We start from the raw sequence: 19,381 nt of genomic DNA, 5'->3' as shown, positions 1-19,381 counted from the left end.
TCGCTGTATGCTCTACTTCACCCCAGTATTTGCTTTGGCTTTAACTGGATAAAGTTTGAATATCACTATGCCTAGCCATTGAGTTGAGCCTTCTCAAGTTTTTACCAGAGCTGGCCTTCAGCTGTTGTCACCAGATCTCTTTCTCCTAAGTAACTAGGAATATAAGTTTGAACCATCCTGCCAGGTGGGTTTTGTTTTTAGGGTATTGGGTTATGCTTTATAAGAGATGAATACATCTATCTGGTAAAAAATAATTTGGAAGAAATGAGGGGTGATCACCCTGAGATTATTATTTTTTTCACCTGTCCTGGGTCTTGAACTCTGAGCCTGGGTACTGTCCCTGAACTTCTTTTGCTCAAGGCTAGTGCTCTACCACTTAACCCACAGCTCTACTTCTGGCTTTGTCTTTGTAAATTATTGGAGGTAAGAAGAATCTTTCAGACCTTTCTGCCTGGGTAGATCTTAGTCTCCTGAGTAGTTAGGATTAAGGTGTGAGCCACTGGCACCCAGCCACTCTGAGATTCTTAAAGTTTAAAGAAAATGTTTTTTGAATAATTTCAAGAACAATATGTAACAGTGCTGAAATATTCTATGAGACAGTCTATGGAACTGGGCAATGGTGCCTCTATAATCTTAGCTACTAAGGAGGCTGAGATTTGAGGATTGTGGTTCAAAGACAGCCCAGAGAAGAACATCTGTAAGACTCTTATCTATAATAAATTACCAAAAAAAAAAAAAAAAAAAAGCTGGAAGTGAAGCTGTAGCTCAAGGGGTCGATTGCTAGCCTTGAGCAAGAATCTCAGGGACAGTGCCCAGCCCTGAGTTCAAGACCCAGGACTGGCAATAAATAAATAGATAAATCTATCTTATGACTTTAAGAAATAGTTATTTGTAAATATGCCAATTATTCTTCTAAAATGCTTCACTAAAATACTTACTCCCTTTGAATGCTACTTAAAATTTAATTTCTTAACATTTATGCTAAGAAAGAGTCAATTATCGTTGTTGGGGATTTAGCCCAGTGGAAGATCGCTTGCCTGCAAGTGCAAAGCTCTGAGTTCAGTCCTCAGCTTTGGAAAAAAAAAGCTAATTGTTTCTAACATATTTATAAGATGGTTTCTTTGTTGCTTTGTATGTCCCTCCCCTGCTCCCCTGTTTTCACTGTATTTGATGTCCGTATAATTTGTGGAGGGGAAGGGAAAAAACAAATTGTTAAGTAGGGATACAGGTGGACCCACTGCAACAATGAGATGTACAAGACATTATGTAGAAAACTGAACTTTACAACTTTGGCTTGGATGGTGCGGGAGGGGGGGCGGGGGGGGGGGGTTGAGGGGGATGGAAGGGATGGGAAGGGGAAACAAAGGAGGAGGCAACAATGCTTGATAAGAAATGTACTCATTACCTTGTTCATGTAATTGTAACCCCTCTGTACGGTATTTTCACAATAAAAAAAGCTATAAAAGACCAAAAAAAAGGCAACTAGAAATAGTCATTTATCAATTATGAATAAACAAAATCAGATTTATGTATCTGTGAATATAAGCAGAAATAGAATCTTAACATTTTGTACTTGTTACATTAGGGAGGATTCATTAATCTTTTAAACATCCAGAAATTAGCATAAATTTAACTTAGAGATTTGATTTCAATTTAAAAATTGGCATAAAATTGATTTAAATTAGTGAAATTGATTTAAAACTTTTAAGTGGTGTTTTGAGTTTTAGAATTTCACAAGAATAAGGTTGAAGGTATTTAGGTTTTGCTATTGTTTCTATTTTGCAGGTGCATTTCTTTGATTTTAAATTAGTGCCTCTCAGTCAGAAAATGGAGAGCCTCATGTGGATTAGGGAATCTGCAAAGGAAATGAAAAAAAGAAATATTTTATTATTTGGCCTAATCATAGATTACTCACAGGTAAGTAAAATGTTGCTGTGTTCAGAATATTTGTAGGCTCTAATAGTATAAACAATAATAGAAACAATAGTAGAAAACTGATTTCATTACAACCAAATGGTTATTAATGATTAGGAAAATTATAATTGGAAAGTTACTCTGCAGCTTATGTACTGTAAGAAGTAGGAAAAAAAACAAATGTGTGAAGGGAAAAAAAGAGGCAAAATGGTAATAAATATTTCATACTGGGTTACTTATATTACATTGCCAGATTTAGTGAACAAAAATAACTGAATGACCAATTAAAGTTGACTGTCAGATTAGTTATGTTCTTGTAATTATTATCCAAATATGAATTTAAATTTCAAATTTAATTGGAGGACTCTGTCTGTCGATCTAGTAGGGCTATAATTTATGCTCAGTAATGTGATCTTAAATTGCTTTCTTCTTGGTTATGATCAAAGCATTTGTAGAGAAATATTTTTCTCCTTTAACATGCAATTTAAACAATTGGAATTAATACCTGGCATTTAGATTATGGGACAGTATGAGGACATGCTACTTAACAGGAAACATATTTATGAGTACTTTCTTTACTAACAGGAGTTAAGTTCCAAGATAAATAGAATTGTCAATTCTTTGTGCAAAGGAATGCTATTGAAAGCAAGCTATTTGGAGAACATCTCAGGGAAGTGAGATTTGCCTTTTATGCCCAGATAGCTTCCATCAAGCTTGTGACTACTTTATAATTCCTGAACATATCCCACAGGATGTTTATTTAGCCACTTACTAAGTTGCCTTTTTAGTACTTTGTCACTTAAGGAATGACAGATATTTTAAACTGTGCATGTGTGATAAGTAACAGCTTAACTTATGAAAATATTTAAGGTGCATTGTTCACCTGAATGTAACGACATTTCATTTTTAAAGTAAATGAATTTTTATTGAATGTAAGGACTAGAAAACCAGGAGTAGTGGGGCACCTATAATTTCAGATATGTGGGAGGCTGAGGTGGGAGGATCACAGGAACCTATCACTAGCCTGGGCAACATAACATTAAGTCCCCAAAACAAATAATACAAAGGTAATGTTTGGGCTAGCCTTCCAATTTTCTTTAACTTTGACATTGCTAGGGTTTTTTTTTTTTTGGCTGCTGTTTATTTTAAGTCATCAATAAAGTGGCAAATACATAAACAACTTGTAATCATGGAAATGTAAATGTTGATGCTGTTAGGATTATTAGAATCAAGACAAGCAAAGCACAAGGTGGTACCTATCGTTGCCCAAGAGTGGTTAACTGGCAGAGCTAGAACCCAGGTCTATATTCATTGTCAGGAGTATTTCCTCCTTAATAAATTCTATTTATTTATTCCCTTGTGTTATTTTTTTCCTAGTCCTGGGGCTTGAACTTAGGGCCTGGGTGCTGTCCCTGAGCTTCTTTTTGCTCAAGACTAGTGTTCTACCACTTGAGCCACAGTGCTACTTCCAGATTTTTCTGAGTAGTCTATTGGAGATAAGTGTCTCAGACTCTTTTGATTGGGCTCCGTTTGAACCACAGTTCAGAACGCAGATCTCAGCCTCCTAAGAAGCTAGGATTACAGGTGTCAGCCCTACCCGTCTCCCTTGTGTTTTTAAAGGTCTCATGAGTACACACTGCTCACACCATATTGTAATCAAATGCCACTGATACAAAGCTTACTGGACCAAACCTCAAAAGCAAAAAAAAAAACAAAACAAAAAAACAGAAGACTATGTCCATTCTCTGGAACTCTTTGTTCTATGATATAAACCAGGCAGAGTTGGGTTGCATAGGCTGCTTGTTGGCTTTTATCAAGAACTTTACAATTTGGGCGGTGCAATGTGGGGGAGGGAAAGTAAGAGAAAAATGAGGGGGTGTAACAATGTTTGACAAGAAATGGACTCACTACCTTATGTATGTAACTGTAACCCCTCTGTACATACCTTGCCAATTTTCTGTGTGTATATGTGTGTGTGCATGTGTGCACATGTGCATATATTTGATGTGTGTGCCAGTCCTGGGGATTGAACTAAGAGTCTGAGCTCTGCCCCTGAGCTTCTGCTGCTCTACCACTTGAGCTAGAACTTCGCTTCTGGTTGTTGTTGTTTTTTTTTTGTGGTAGTTTTATTAGAGATTAAAGTCCCATGGTTTTGAACCACGTTCTCAGATCTCAGCCTCCTAAGTAGCTAGAATTACAGGTGTGAGCCACTGGCAGCCAGCTTCTCACAATTTTTAATGTGTTTCATCATTGCATCTCATGCATGCATAGAATGTACATCAGTGTATTCAATTTGGAGTTTCTAACCTGATAGGCATTTCATGAACACTAAAAGCATAGAAGACATATGAGATACTACTTCTATTCATCATGCATTTAAAAGACCTACGTATTGAAAATGGTGTTGGTTTGTGCTTTCTAAAATTGCATGAGATAGAACTTTTTGTAGTGTTCATACCTTGGGCTTTGATCCCTAAATATAATAATCCTTCTTGATTGCCATTAGTATGTTTTCTATATCACTATTGTATATCCTTTTAAGTCTGACCATAGAAGCCTTTCTAGACTTTTAAGCACTTTTGCTAGGATGGAGACTCAAGTGCTGCTTCTTTGCATCAGTTTTCAGTGTGTTAAAAGCTAAAAAAAAAAAAAAAAGATAAAAAGCTCTTCCTTGGCAGACTGCATAGATTGACTTGGCTTCAAAGGGTACCGTATACTCATGTGTTTACTGGCATAAGGGAGATTTACCTATCTTTGGCTGCATGTATTTCTGATAATATATGTTTTTTTTTTCTGTTTTTGGCTGCTCCTTCACAGTGATTTAATGGATGTTTATTGCTAAACAGAATTAAGCTCCATAAAAATATTAATACTGCTACTCCCAATTTGTATTTGTGTATGCTTCTTTGATATACATATACATGTTTTGTATTTGGTAAGTTTAAATCTATCTAACTGTGCTCTTTTATTTGTTTCTATATGTTCTCCTTATTTTTGTGTTTTCTCCAGATTTGTCATGTTTTGGTGAACTACCAATATGTAAGCATTTTCTAGATCATAAAGGATATTTGCTCAATTTTATTAAACATGCTTGATTCCTTGTCTATATCAGTGCAGTAGAGTACTGATTAATTTTTTTAAAATTGATTTAAAAATATTCCAGCAATCTCAAAAAGAAAATGAAATAATTAAAAAGAACCCCTTGAGGTATAGTTTTCACTCAGTCTTATGGATGCAGTTATTGACATGGTTAATTACACATAGTGTAAAGTTTTCTGATTATCATTAAGTGTTCAGCTCCTCAGAATGTAAATGGATTGGGAAAGAATTAAAGTTTATGTTCAAAGCTAATAGTGTGACATAAAGTTTGCCCCCATATTTTGTTGGGTGAATTTAAATCAGGTCTCTTTCTAAAATAGTCATATAAACACAACTGTGGATATTTAAAATGAGATGTTATAGATTCACCCACATGAAGAATCTTAATCTCTAAAATATTGCTTCTGGCCAGGTATGGTGGTGTATTCCTGTAATCCTGGCACTTGAGAGACTGAGGCAGGTAGATCGCCAGTTTGAGACCAGCTTGTCCATTGAGGCCCATGACTTAAAATTACGTTGGGTTAAATGTTTTAGTTATGCAAAAATCTAGGTCTGATGATCTAGCTATGAATGTAATATAATTTTCTTGCCAGTAGCTTAGTTTGCAGATCTAATTTTATTGCATTCCAAAGTTTTTTTTATAATGACTTTTAATGCAAATATTTACTTTTTCTATAAAATTTTATAGGCAAACTGCTGGGATAATCAAAGTTTTAAAGCCAATAAAATTTATAAGGTCCTGTGACAGTTTTCTACTTAATGTATGCATTTTACATGCCCAGAAATTTAGAATTTTCTACAGAAGCCACAACTCATTTTTGTTTTTGTTTTGTTTTGTTTTGACTCTACTAAATTAGTGCCTCTTTCCTTCTGAACTAAAAAACTAGCTAAAAAGTCTTGGACAAGTAATGGAGGTTTCTAGGTCCTAGGTTCTCCATTTGTTGAATTCAGATGTCAATGAGAAGACTGGGGCTCAGCTGAGGTATTGGTTTGTGTATCTCACTCAAACATAAACCAACACAAAATCAGTTTGCTTGTTGTTCTTTGCATATGGGCCCTGTACAATTTTATTTCCTGGATAAATTAGTCATCAAAGGTAATACATTTTAGTATAGTTTAGAGAAGGAACTTTTCTTTTTTTTAGACATTGTAATAAAAATAAAGTGGAAGACAGCAAAAAAAAGAGTTAAGATCTACTTGACTGGGTCTAAGAAAAGGCTAAGCTTGGACGTGAGCAGGGAGTTTTGCCATCTGGCATATCCATGTACTCTTTCTCCTATATCCCTATTGAGCTATATCACTCCACTGGGCTTGATCTGGTGTGAGACAGGACATTGGAAAGCAATGTTTGGCTTAGCAGGCTCCTTCATAGAATGAGAATGCAGAGAAGGACTGCATCTTTGACAGCATTATGGAAACCAAGCTTGGAGATGTCAGATCAGCCTCCATCATCCTCTCCCTGCCCCAGAATTCTACTTTTCTGTCACTCTAGAAACTATAACTACAGATAGGAAAGTCACAACGAAGAGGAAGTTATTAAAGCATTTGGGTAAATCTTCATTTAATATTTTTTGTGAAAGATTGTGAATCATGTTATAAATTTCCAAAGCATAAGATAGAACTGTGAGATAGAAACTTTTGTAACATACTAAATTAGGTGACGCTGTGTAAATCAACCTTCTATAAAAAGAAATAACAGACCACTCTACTTGATAAGTTAAATACTATTATCCTTCTCTAGTATTTAAATTTAGAAAATTCTGTGTATGTTTGACATTTATCTAGGAAATATCCTTGAGATTATGACCCTCTTTGTAACCTAAATGTTCATAATGAAATATTAAGAAATGGTAAGTGGAGGTGGCTCCTGCCTATACTCTTAGTTACTAAGGAGGAAGAAATTGATGGTTGCAGTTTGAGGCTAGCCTAAAAAAATGTTAACAAGACCTCATCTCAATTAATAAATGTCATTCTAGCTATGTAACAGGCATAAATAAGAGAATTATGATCCAGACCAGCCTAGGCAAAATCATGAGATACTGTCTGAAAAATAACTAAAGAAAAAAAGACCTAGGACATGGTTCAAGTGGTTCAGCACCAGCCTAGCAAATACAAGGCCTCTGAGTTCAGTCACCAGTACCTGCAACATTTTATAAAAGATAAAAAACAGAAAAAAACAAACATATGAATAGGTCTAGCCCCTCTAGTATACCTTTGGGCCCCTAGAACAAACTTGTAAGGTAAAACATCAGTTTTTCTACCTCAAATTCTGTCCCCTTTACTCAATGTCTTTACATACAAGTGGTTCTTTAAGTTGGTATTATCATTTGTACAATAAATGTATATATGTTATCAAGTTACAAACATTTTAAATGAGCTTAAAAGAGGTTAGTCTTTGTTTCCTGCAATGAGCAATGACTTGGAATTTCACTGGGAATTATTTACTAAACACATGATACTTTCCACGGCAGTGAACCCTGTGGCATGCACACAAACATGCATCCCCAAACCCCAAACACCCTGTTCAGAGTAATCAGCCTTTTTTGATGTGGGAATGTTTATGAGACTAAATGCTTTTCACTTTTAATATTGTTTTGGCTTTTATAGTTCACAGTCATTTGGGAAGATATGAAGATTATAAAATACAGTATGTAAGTTAGAAAAAAACAATTGTTTTCAGGGAGTTTGGTTAGTTCACTTGGTAGACTCATTAAGCATTGGCAATGGGATCATTTTACTTAGGCTTATCTAAGTCAAATGTATTAGACACAAAAATTTGCTAGAGATCTATCTGTTTTGTGAAAAAGAACCAACTTTGCATTTAAACATGAAGGTAGCCACCCTTTGTCCTTTAAGGAAGTACTATCATGGAAATTTTTTTTTCATTTAATGTTTTATTTTTCTTATTATGCCTTTGAATTTTCTTTTTTTAATTTTAATTTTTTATTGTGAAAATACTATACAGAGGGGTTACAATTACATGGGCAAGATAATGAGTACATTTCTTATCAAGCATTGTAGCCTTCTCCTTTGTTTCCCCTTCCCATCCCTTCCCATCCTCCTCCCCACTCCCCACCCAATCCTCCCCACCCCCCACTAAAGTTGTAAAGTTCGTTTTTGACATAACGACTTGTACATCTCATTGTTGCAATGGGTCCACCTGTATCCCTATTTAAACGATTTGTTTTTCCCCTTCCCTCCACACATTATACCGACATAAATACAGTGAAAGCAGGGGTTATATTGTGGGAGAGGGACATACAAAGCAACAAAGAAATAATCTTATAAATGTGTTAGAAACAATCGCATGAAAGAAAAAAAGCATTTGAATACATATCTTAGGGTTCATTTCCCTAACATCACCTTATCTGTCCTTTTCCGCTTGACTCATACATATACTAGATATTGCAAATAAGGGAAACCATGGGACCTATGTTTCTTTGGACCTGGCTTACTTCACTTAATATAATTTTTTCCAAGTCTTTCCATTTCCTAACAAATGGGGCAATGTCATTCTTTCTGATGGAGGCATTGAATTCCATTGTGTATATATATCACATTTTCTTGATCCATTCATCTACTGAGGGGCATCTGGGTAGGTTTCATATCTTAGCTATAGTAAATAATGCTGCAATAAACATAGTTGTGCTGGTAGCTTTAGTGTGGTCTTGTTTGTAAACATTTGGGAAAATGCCCAAAAGTGGGATTGCTGGGTCATAGGGGAGCTTTATGTGGAGTTTTTGAGGAACCTCCATACTACTTTCCAAAGTGATTGTTGTTATTAGAGTTCTTGATTTTAGCCATTCTAACTGGGGTGAGGTAGTATCTCAATGTTGTTTTGATTTGCATTTCTTTTATGGCTAGGGAGGTTGAGCATTTCTTCATGTGTCTATTGGCCATCCTTCTTTTCTTTTCTGAGAAGTTTCTCTTTAAGTCTTCAGCCCACTTATTTATTAGGCAGTTGTTTCTTTGAAGATTTGTGTGTTGGGATTTAATTTTTTGAGTTCCAAGTATATTTTAGATATCGTGGAAAATTCTAAAGGAGCAGAATTCCATTGTTCAGTGTATGCATTATCTTTTCCTGTATAACCAAAGTGTAGGAGCTGAACATCAACACTGATCATCTCACAGTACCTGTGTGTGTCCTCTGGCTGTGGTCTCTCTCAAGGTTGCAGTCATCCTCAGGCACTTTAGTCAGAATGATTCCCTTCCTAGCTCACTTACCTCTCCACTCACTGGTTTCAGTTCCTCCTTAGTTCATGAGCTTGTGCCTGGAAATCTTCCTGCTCTTTGCCACAAGAGTATATCCATACAGTGTCTTCTAACAGCAGAATAGTCAAAAGGAGAAATAAAATGACTGAAGTCTCATTCTTCTACACGGTAATTACTAAGGAACAACTTGTGGTCTTTGTTGTATTCTGTTCATCAAAAACAAGTTCCTAGGTTCCACCCTTTATCAGGAGAGGGCATTACACAAGGTTATATCAGATGGTAATGATCATTAGAAACCATCAGAACTTGCCTGCCCCAGTATTAGCAAAATACAAATATTATAGATTATGTAATGTATTAAATTAAATGTTTATGAACTACATAGGTCAGGGATACTTCAACAGGATGCACACAGTTATTATATACATAAACATGTGCTTATATAAATGTGTATTGACTTGAGAAGTGAGTACTAATAGCTAAAAAGTTATAGCAAAATGGTGGAAAATCAAATAAGTGGAAATTTGTATTCATGTTTTCTGTATAGTTGTCTTTCAGATTCATTAAATCCATATCAAATGTCGTAATCCAATTGCTCCATTATTTTCTAATTTTGTGTATTACTGAAAAGAGAAATATGGGTGTCAAAATATAGAATAAAATATGGAATATGATAATTTATAAATTTAAGTTTTTCAAGTATTGACCATTCTCAAGTCATTGATAATTTTACTATTATTGATTCATTTATAAAATGGCCACATTCTTCTTAGCTATGAGGCTTAAACACATTAATAAAAATCAAGTGTATTTTAAATTTAAGTTATTTATAGAACATATGATCTATGTAGTTAAAACTGTATCTTATTCTATAATGTTTCAGCTTGATACAGTTCAATCCTTAACATTTTACCTTTTAAATTTGTTTCCAGTTCTTTCCATTTATTCTAAGTCCAATTACCCAGCCTATTGTCTGAGTCCCTATTGTCCATTGCAATCTACACACAATGCTGAGGAACACGGGGGAATACCAATTCCAGGCCCTGTTTCAGTCCATGTGGAGGACAGAGCCTGAGTGAAGACACCTTTTAAATTTATAAGGACAAGGCTGGGGCTATGGTTCAGCAGTAGTGCACCTGTCTAATAAGTACAAGGCCTTGAGTTCAAAACCCCAATACTGTTAGAAAGAAAGAAAGAAAGAAAGAAAGAAAGAAAGAAAGAAAGAAAGAAAGAAAGAAAGAAAGAAAGAAAGAAAGAGAAAGAAAACCAAGAGCATATATTTTAAACACAATTAACTAGACAGTGTTATATAAATTCTTTGTCTTGTTCTATTGAATTTCTGAGATGAATTAGCAGTAGACAAAGGTGGGACAGGCTACAGTTAGAGGACTTGAGAAGAGGGCAAGTGGTGTTCATACATATTCTGTGATAGAAGTATACCTAGTGTTAATTAACCTACAACGGAAGTTGGCGCTTCTTTCCACAGACTCAGGATGAAATATTAAATGAACAAATACAAAAGCCAATAGATCCTGATAATAGTAAAATAGCATTTAAAATATTTAATATTGGAAGTGGAGATGTGGCTCAAATGGTAGAGAGCCAACCTTGAGCTAACAGTTAAACAAGAGTTCAACATCCAGTACTGTCATAAAAATAAAATATTGAATATTGATTGTCAAGATTTTGTTAAACAACTCTTCATCATTTTCCCACTCCACATCATTTTATAAGGAATAATTTTGACACTATATTTTTCTTGTATGTTACCACTAGATTATGTTATAGGTTATATCAATTATATAGATTATATAGTTTCTATTAAAGGAGGTGTATACGTTTATAATGTAGACTACACTGTTTTAATTCAGGTTAGTGAAACCAATATTATAAAATAATTGCTATAATTTGGTGGTGTCACATTAGAGACAATTAAGATCCATGGCATTAAAAACAACCCTGAAATTACCTTCTCTCAGGGGCTTTGAAAAGAATTTCTTAGCGAAAGGTGTTGCCAAAGGAAGAAAGAAGTATTGACAATTGGTATTCTGCTAGCATTCTTTTGGGAATTGTAGAAAACGTTGAGAAACTTAAATGGGAATCATCTGATTTCCTATGAACGATCTAGTGCAGCTCTTCCTTTATTTTTATCAATGAAAAATTAAAAATAGGATTTAATTTTTTAACTTGTCAGTCAATTTATATTTTGAGAAATAAAATGGAAGAAAATAGACATGAAGAATAAGCTACGAGAATGAACTGAATAAATAAATATCTGAAAAATTTGAGAGTTTTCTAATGTTTGTGGTATTGTTTCAGCTCTTGGGAAGTAAAATGTCTTGTATCTGTACTGGTTGTGTGAAGGAGCTCCTTTTCATTTATTTTTATTTATGGAAAACTATCCAAACTGCTGAATAGGCATATAAAAATACTGTAAAATACAGTTTAACTGAATCCTGTAGAGAACATTATGAATGTTTGAGGAAACTAAATAAGTGTAATATAAAGCCAAAGCAACTTCTAAGATTTGATATTGTAAGCCTGGTGCCAGTGGCTCACATCTGTAATCCTAGGGTTATAAGGCTGAGATCTGAGGATAAGGGTTAAAGCCAGCTCAAGCAAGAAAGTTTGTGATGCTCTTAGGATCACAAGGGAAATATAGAAGGACTTTCTCCACTGAGATTCAGAAGAGAAATTGAATAATGTTTGGTATATAGGTTTGTGTACAAAAAATTGTTAGTTTATTAGTTTCCCTCCATTCTATTACCTACTCTTGACAACTGGCAAGGAAATACGCTTTAATTACGTGTATTAAATTTTCTTATGCTGAATGGATAATGATGATTATATATACTAAGTTATTAGGGAAGAATTTGGTTTTATAACAAACATATCTACAGCAACTCCTTTTAGAATCTAGGTTTTAATGGGAAGGGAAAACACAGGTGTTTTATAATGACACCATTTGTGATTATTGTGCCTCTGTGTCATTGTTTATAATTTGTAATCACTGTATCATTCTGGAACTCCACAGAAGGACACATTATTTAAAAAGTAGTGTTTAAAAGAGTACCACAGAAAATTGAGCTTCTCAGTTAAAATCACATTATTATGACAATCTACATTTTTAGTGCTTTATGTTTAAAAATGATTGAAGTTGATATTTGTAGCCTAAATTTACATCATAATATAAATGATCATACCACAGATTTTATGTATGGACAAACCTTGTTCAAGGGAGGTATTCAGAAATGACAAAATGAATGCTTAACTGTTTTCATTATTTACCAAAAAGATTTTTTTTATGGAAAACTATACAAATTGAAAAGACCTAGAGAAAATGAGTTTAATGTATGAGTTTAATTTTTGTTTATAAGCTGTAGCCTATAATCAGGGAAATATAAAAATATAATAAATATGGACCATTAAAATAATTTGTATACCGCCCTCTGAAAGGCCCTTTTGTTTAGTTTGTTGCTTTGAGACAATTTAATGTTTCACTCTTATTATAAATTAAGATTATAAATTAAATTTTTTTATTATTATAAAGTGATATACAGAGGGTTTACTGTTATATAAGTGAAGTAATGAGTACATTTGTTTTTGGACAGTGTATACTTTTTTTTATTAGTATACATTAGCTATACAAGGACAGATTTCATTGTGGCCTTTCCATGCACATATACAATATATTACAATCAAGTACCTCATCAACATTCTTAGACCCCTTTCTTTTTTTCCTAATGTAAGTTCACCAGGTTTTATTGTACTGTTTTCATATGTGCTGAGAATCTGTTTTAACTATATTCATTCTCTTTCACTCCTCTGCTAGTACATCTGACAATGGAATGCATTCACTTTCCTTCCCTGAAGACACCTATTGATCAACAGCTTTCATTGAAATTATTTATGCTGTTTGCGTATGTAATTGTATGGTTTCTCAAAATTATTGATCATCTATTTTTCTTTTTCCTTTCCTTCTTCTTGTTCTCCTCCAAAGTAAGTCTTTAATTAGGTTAATGTTCTTTGTTTTAATATTATATATATATATATAATTGTGTGTGTATGTGTGTGTGTATGTGTGTGTGTGTATAAGTAAATATGTTCAGGTTAGGTCTAATTTTCACAAATGTAAAAACATGATTTTTTTGTTGTTGAAGTTGGCTTGTTTTGCTCAGTATTATATACTCCATTTCCATCTCTTTCCTACAAATGACATGATTTCATTTTTTTCTTTATGATATTTTTCTTTGTACATTCAGATTCATTTACTATTTAATTTTTTTAGTTATTTTAAAAAATATTCTGGATAGCAGTCCTTTTTCTGTTAAATAGCTGGCAAGGTTTTTCTCCCAACTTGTTACCTGTTGGTCGTCTCTTGGTTCAGGTACTTGTTTCTTTTTCTTTTTCTTCTTTCTTCTTCTTCTTCTTCTTCTTCTTTTTTTTTCAGTCATAGGACTTGAACTCTGGGCCTGGGCTGTGTCCCTCAGCTCTTCAGCTCAAGGTGAAAGTTCTACCACTTGAGCCACAGCACACTTCTGGTTTTCTGGTGGTTTATTGGAGATAAGAGTCTCACAGACTTTCCTGTGGAGGCTGGCTTTGAGCCAGATCCTCAGATCTTGGCCCCTTGGTAGCTAGGATTACAGGTGTGAGCCACCAATGCCCAGCATGTGCTTGTTTCTTTTGCTGTGCAGAAACTCTTTAAGTTGTTGTAATCTTCAGTGTCAATTCTGGGTCCTGTTCTCTGGGCAATTGGAGGCCTATTCAGATAATATTTGCCTGTGCAACTGTGCAACTTTCGGGGCTTTTCCAGTGTTTTCCTGTAGTAGATTTAAAGTTACATACTGGAAGTGGTGCTATGGCTCAAGTGGTAGAGTGCTAGCCTTGAACTGAAGAGCTCAGGGACATTGCCCAGACCCAGAGTTCATGACCCATGACCGACAAAAAATAAAATCAATTCTAATAACAAAATAAATAAATAAAGTTAGTACATGTCTTATTTTGAGCTCATTAAACCAGTTGGGATTGATTTTTGTACAGTGAGAGATATCTGTAGCTAGACACCAAGTTTTCTCAGAACCTTTTGTGAAAAAGACTGTATTTTCACTACTGTGTGCTTTCAATTTCCTTTTCAAAGTCTGTAGCTGTATGATTTTTTTGTTTTCTTTTTAAATTATCGGTAAATAGTAGGACAAGTAAGTTGCCATTTAGCAGTTTTTTAATACAATGCCTCAATCATTGTCACTCCTTCAACATTCTCATCTGTTTGTCCCCTGCCCTTATGTGATTTTCTTCCTAAGTTTTCTATAGTGTTTCATTAGTCTTCTTCATTAGAAGATCAATATGGCTTTATTTACTGTGGCTTTCTTGTATCATTTAGGTCAGGTATTGTGATCACCTCAATGCTGCTTTAAAAAAAATAGATTGTGATTTTACATTTGAGTTATATTTTACATTTTGATTTATAGAGGAGATATGTGGTGAATAGATACCAACTATCAAGCTACAAACAAAGTGATTTGGTATGAGTATAGGCAATTATGATGTTAAGGCATCTGCATTATGTATCATGTTCAGCATTTCTTACCAGTAAAAGAGAACATTTCTTGATTATGACTGTTTAAGTACCTTAGATTCTGACTAGAACTGTTTATTTTTGAATTTTAGGTTGGAATGAATTTGGCTAGATATATTAGGGTTTAATTTTAATTGTGTATATTCTTCAGTACTTTAATCCTCTTGTCCTTTATTAAATGTCTAACTCCATATTTAAGATGTTTTGATGCAATTAAAGGATTTATTCTCATCAGGGAGGGTGGTCTTATATATAATTTAAGAAAGCCCAGTGTTAGCTCAGACTTGATTATCTTTCTCTCACCTTTGTAGGAAGAAACAAAAGCAAGATCTAGCTCAGAAGTTACTGAGTTTGTCTTTTTCATCCTGGAGAAATAGTTAGGTGTCATCTCTAAATCTACTTTTTTGCCTGAAAATGGTGATATAGCATGCTGATCCTAAGGCAATGATTAAAGTATGCAATGACAAATCTTTCCAAATTCTGACAGCAATTTTAACGAGGAAGGCATTGTATTTAGCCTAAAAAATCATCTGTTTAAGCACTCATGGAAGCATAGTTGGTTAGAGGATCTTAGTGCTCTTCAACAGATTGCTGGGTCAGTTGCCTCATTTGAATTTGTTCTCTAAAGTTCTTCTGTTGAAAACTTTGGTTGGAAACATTGCAACAGTGATGAGAAGTGGTAGCTTTAAGAGGTGATTATGTCATGATATCTATGTCTTCTGTGCCCTTCTGAGTGGTTACTGTTGTTTTCAAGAGACCTCACAAAGTATAGCTTTCTTTCATACTCTCCCTCTCATGCATGGGATTATCTTCTTCCATGAAGTGATACAGCGATAAGACCCTTACTGCTAGGCAAGTATTGGTAGTTACTCAGGCGGCTGAGACTGGGAAAATAAAAATTCAAGCCATCTTGGATAGAAAATTTCATATAGGATCTCTCTCTCTCTCTCTCTCTCTGTATGTATATATACACTCTTTGAGTGCTAAATATGTAAAAATGAAGAGTAAATTATAAATATTATGAAAGTACCTTATATAATTGATAATATTTATAGTACTATATTTCTCTGATTATAATAAGTCTATGTATTCCAAAAGTGTGTAAAATATTATTAGGATAGTGGTTAAACCATATATTTATGTTAATTTGGGTTCAATTTATGCATAAGTAAGCCTTTCTATATGGAAGTAAAACTTTTAAAATTCTAATATGTAAATTGGGCACTGGTGGCTCATGACTATAATTCTAGCTACTCAGGAGGCTGAGATCTGAGTATCAGGGTTTGAAGCCAGCCTGAACAGAAAAGGCAGTGACACTCCTTGAAGGATTGACCCCCATCCTATTGTCCCAGGCCCATACAGAGCCAGGCAAAATCCCAGGTATGTGTGAACTTGTTTGATGTGCTGGAGGGCAATCCACTAAGCCCAGCTGTGAACATCCCATTATGGACCCAACTGCAAAGTCCCCATGTCCCTTGACATTTCATTAACCTCTGCCTCCTTGCTCAGACCTCATATAAAAACCCAGCTCCTGTCCCAACTCTCTGGCACAATCTCCAAACCCATGGGAAGGTCTGTGTCCTTTGCTGTTCCTCAATAAACAGTCCTCTCCTGTTGATGATTGAGTCCGACCTATTCTTTTTCCATTCTCTTGCATTTTCCCAACACTCCTAGCTCCAATTAACCACCAGAAAACTGGAAGTCGTACTATGGTTCAAACTAGCCTGAGCAAAAGAGTTCAGGGACAGTTCTCAGGCCCTCAGTTCAAGCCCCATGACCGACAAAAAATAAAATAAATTCTTATATGTAAGAAAATGTTCATGAACTGAGTGCAAATTTCTTTGTCCTAGAAATTCAGATGTAGTTTTTTTTTTTAGAACAATCTTCTTATAATAACTTACCTAATGGTAAATTTAAAGGGGACTAATGATATACTTTCAATAACTTGGAGCAAAGACAGGAGAGATATTGACACCTAGTCATGATAAATTCTTGGCAAACCCTAGGTATAACTTAAAGTTTTGATAGTTGGGTACCACAAATAGGAAACAAGCATTATACTCGATGAGTATGTGAAGAACTAAGAAAAGAATGATATGATTACTATTTTGGGCAAAACTTTGACGGGATACCCTAAAGTAGCACAGTAAACATGAGACAGAACGAAAGGGTAAAGGGCTGGAAAGTAAGAAATGTTTTCATCATAACTTCATTAAAAACTGAAAAGAAATAAAGAATTTAAAAATTTCACACATAGAGCCATCATACTAATATGTTCTCAGCATATGGACAATCAATTGCTAGATACTTCAAATGTTATACTATAAAGTGTAGTATAGTTTGTGTATGTTACATCAATCCCTTAACTTCAAGGATTTAATTTTAATTGCAGAATTGTTATACTTTATTTACTTTGTAATAAGTTGATTTACTTAGTTATTTAAATGTACATTGAAATATTCCCCTATATTCTTAGCTCAAAAATACTGAGAAAGATACTCAGATGAAAAAATTTTAACAAAAATCAATTCAAATTTCAAAATCAAGTTCCTGTGAACTCTTTCAATAGAGAATTCCGCAGTAACATCTTCCCCGTGAACTGTGAAGCAATTGCCATTGTTCAGATCTGGGTACTAGATGTTTCCTTTTCAGGTTTCCACCTGCTTTCCCACCATTCTACCGTGTGAACCTTCATTGTCTGGTAGGTTTGTATTGTTGCTTTAGGGAATTGATGATTTGCCAATTTATTATTCTTTCACAATGCTATTCATTTACATGTATATAATATTTACATTCCATAAAAAAACCTTGTGGTTTTACTTCTAATTTTATTTAAACAAATCTTAATTGACATTTAAGAACTCTTAAGGCAAGCAGTTGCTGCAGCTTAATTAGTTATATGCTTACTAGAAATAAAATTAGGCAGCAAGTTGTATCTTTCATTGAATTTATATGTGGTAAACAATTGTAGAACTTCACAAGTAAATTGAACTTATAGGGATATGAATACTATGGACAAAATATTTAATTTAATTTAGAGCCTATGTAGACTATTTCTAGATGCTCATTAATGAAGTAGCTATTAATATAACTAAATATTGCTCTTAATACAGACCATTTTCCAAAATTCTAAGTAGATTGGAATGTTAATATTTCCAACTTCTATTTATGAGATTGTTTTCTAGATATGTAACATTTAACTATTTCTTGTATGTTGAAACATGAATTTTAACCACTAAAGTGATGAGAAGTAATATCATTAAGTATGCAAGTATAACATAAACAAGAATTCATGTTGGCCCAATGTGGTAACTTATACCTTAATCCCAGCTGTTGGGAGGCAGAGATTGAGAAGACCATAGCTGAAGGCATAAAGTTAGTGAGACCCAAACTTAACCAACAAGCTGTACCCATTGGCACATGCTTGTGATCACAGGTATGTGGAGACAGTAAGTAGGAAAATTGCAGTACAAGGCTAGCCTTGGGCTAAACTGTAAGTCCCTACATGAAAAATAAGGACTAGGACTACAGTTCAAGTGATAGATTACCTACCAAATAAGTGCCAGGCCCTGAGCTCAACCCTTAGTTACCGTCAAAAATGAACTCATGAGAAGGTAGTATAAATTCATTCATAATGTTCATAGATGAAAAGTCACCTCTTTCCAAAGTTTAGACATATTAGAACAGCAGTTTGGGGATATATTAGAATACAGTGTCTGTTTCAGTGAAATTCACATAATCTGGAAACCATAAGCAACATCAGTGACTCTGCCACAATGCATTCTTTAGCCAGTTCAAAATGTTTCATGGAGTGAGAAAAATCTTTATTGAAAATTTTAAAGTTCCTTTAGGGTTTGAGAATATGATTGGGAGAGACGCAAGTTTTATGAGACTACTCGTCAGGAGACATTATTATAGCAGGAAAATTTTTGATCATACGTTGTTTTTATAGAATTAATCTTTTCTCTTTTGTGGTATGAATGGAGTTGAAGCTTAGAATCATATTAAATAGCACGTGTGTTTGTATATTGATAGAATTATTGGAGAATATAAAGGCAGTAATTAAATATTATAGTTCATTTTTTGTTTTTATACATCTATGTTGAGAAAATTTTGTGCCTTGAGGCTAATCTGGTTTTAACAATTCAATAGTCAATGGATGTATTTTCCACAAATCAAAGATACTCAGTAGTGTCAAAGATAAAGCTAGACATTATTTAAAGCAGTGAGAACATTTGATGCCATATGTACTTGAAGGGCATAGAGCCTCCACTCTTATCTGAGTCGAGATGACTCAACATTTCTCCAGGATGGGAGAAGTAGGCTGTAGGGAAAAGTGACAGTGGGTTGGTTAATGTTCATGTAGTTGGACTGGCTACCTTTTCTGCTTGGCAGTTAAGGAAGTTAGAATTCCATTTTCCCATAGAGACCAGAAGGATAAGGCTCTGTTCTTTCTAATGGCTTAAGTTTCACAGGAGTAGTTTTCAGGTCTTGGAGAAAGTCTCTTCATCGTTATCCATAAACATCGCAAATGGACAGAGGGAGGATTTATTCTTCCAAACCTTTTGTTGGAAGAACTTT

The 19,381-nt window shown here is 34.4% G+C and overlaps 1 protein-coding gene across 2 annotated transcripts in view; it reads left to right on the top strand.

The window, feature by feature from the left end:
- Positions 1 to 19,381, top strand: part of Crppa (CDP-L-ribitol pyrophosphorylase A) — a 227,560-nt gene that overhangs the window by 114,133 nt on the left and 94,046 nt on the right. The window contains exon 9 of one of the 2 annotated variants that reach the window (XM_042695810.1): positions 1,786 to 1,917. The exons of the other annotated variant lie outside the window; for it this stretch is intronic. Coding sequence (XP_042551744.1) covers positions 1,786 to 1,917 — 132 coding nt within the window. The remainder of the gene's footprint in view (positions 1 to 1,785; positions 1,918 to 19,381) is intronic. 2 annotated transcript variants of the gene reach the window in all.

Source organism: Dipodomys spectabilis, unplaced genomic scaffold (genome assembly GCF_019054845.1).
Source record: "Dipodomys spectabilis isolate Male_0828 unplaced genomic scaffold, ASM1905484v1 ptg000190l, whole genome shotgun sequence".
Lineage (NCBI taxonomy): Eukaryota > Metazoa > Chordata > Mammalia > Rodentia > Heteromyidae > Dipodomys > Dipodomys spectabilis.
Note: the sequence above shows the minus strand (reverse complement) of the source record. Positions and strands in the feature narration are given on the sequence as shown.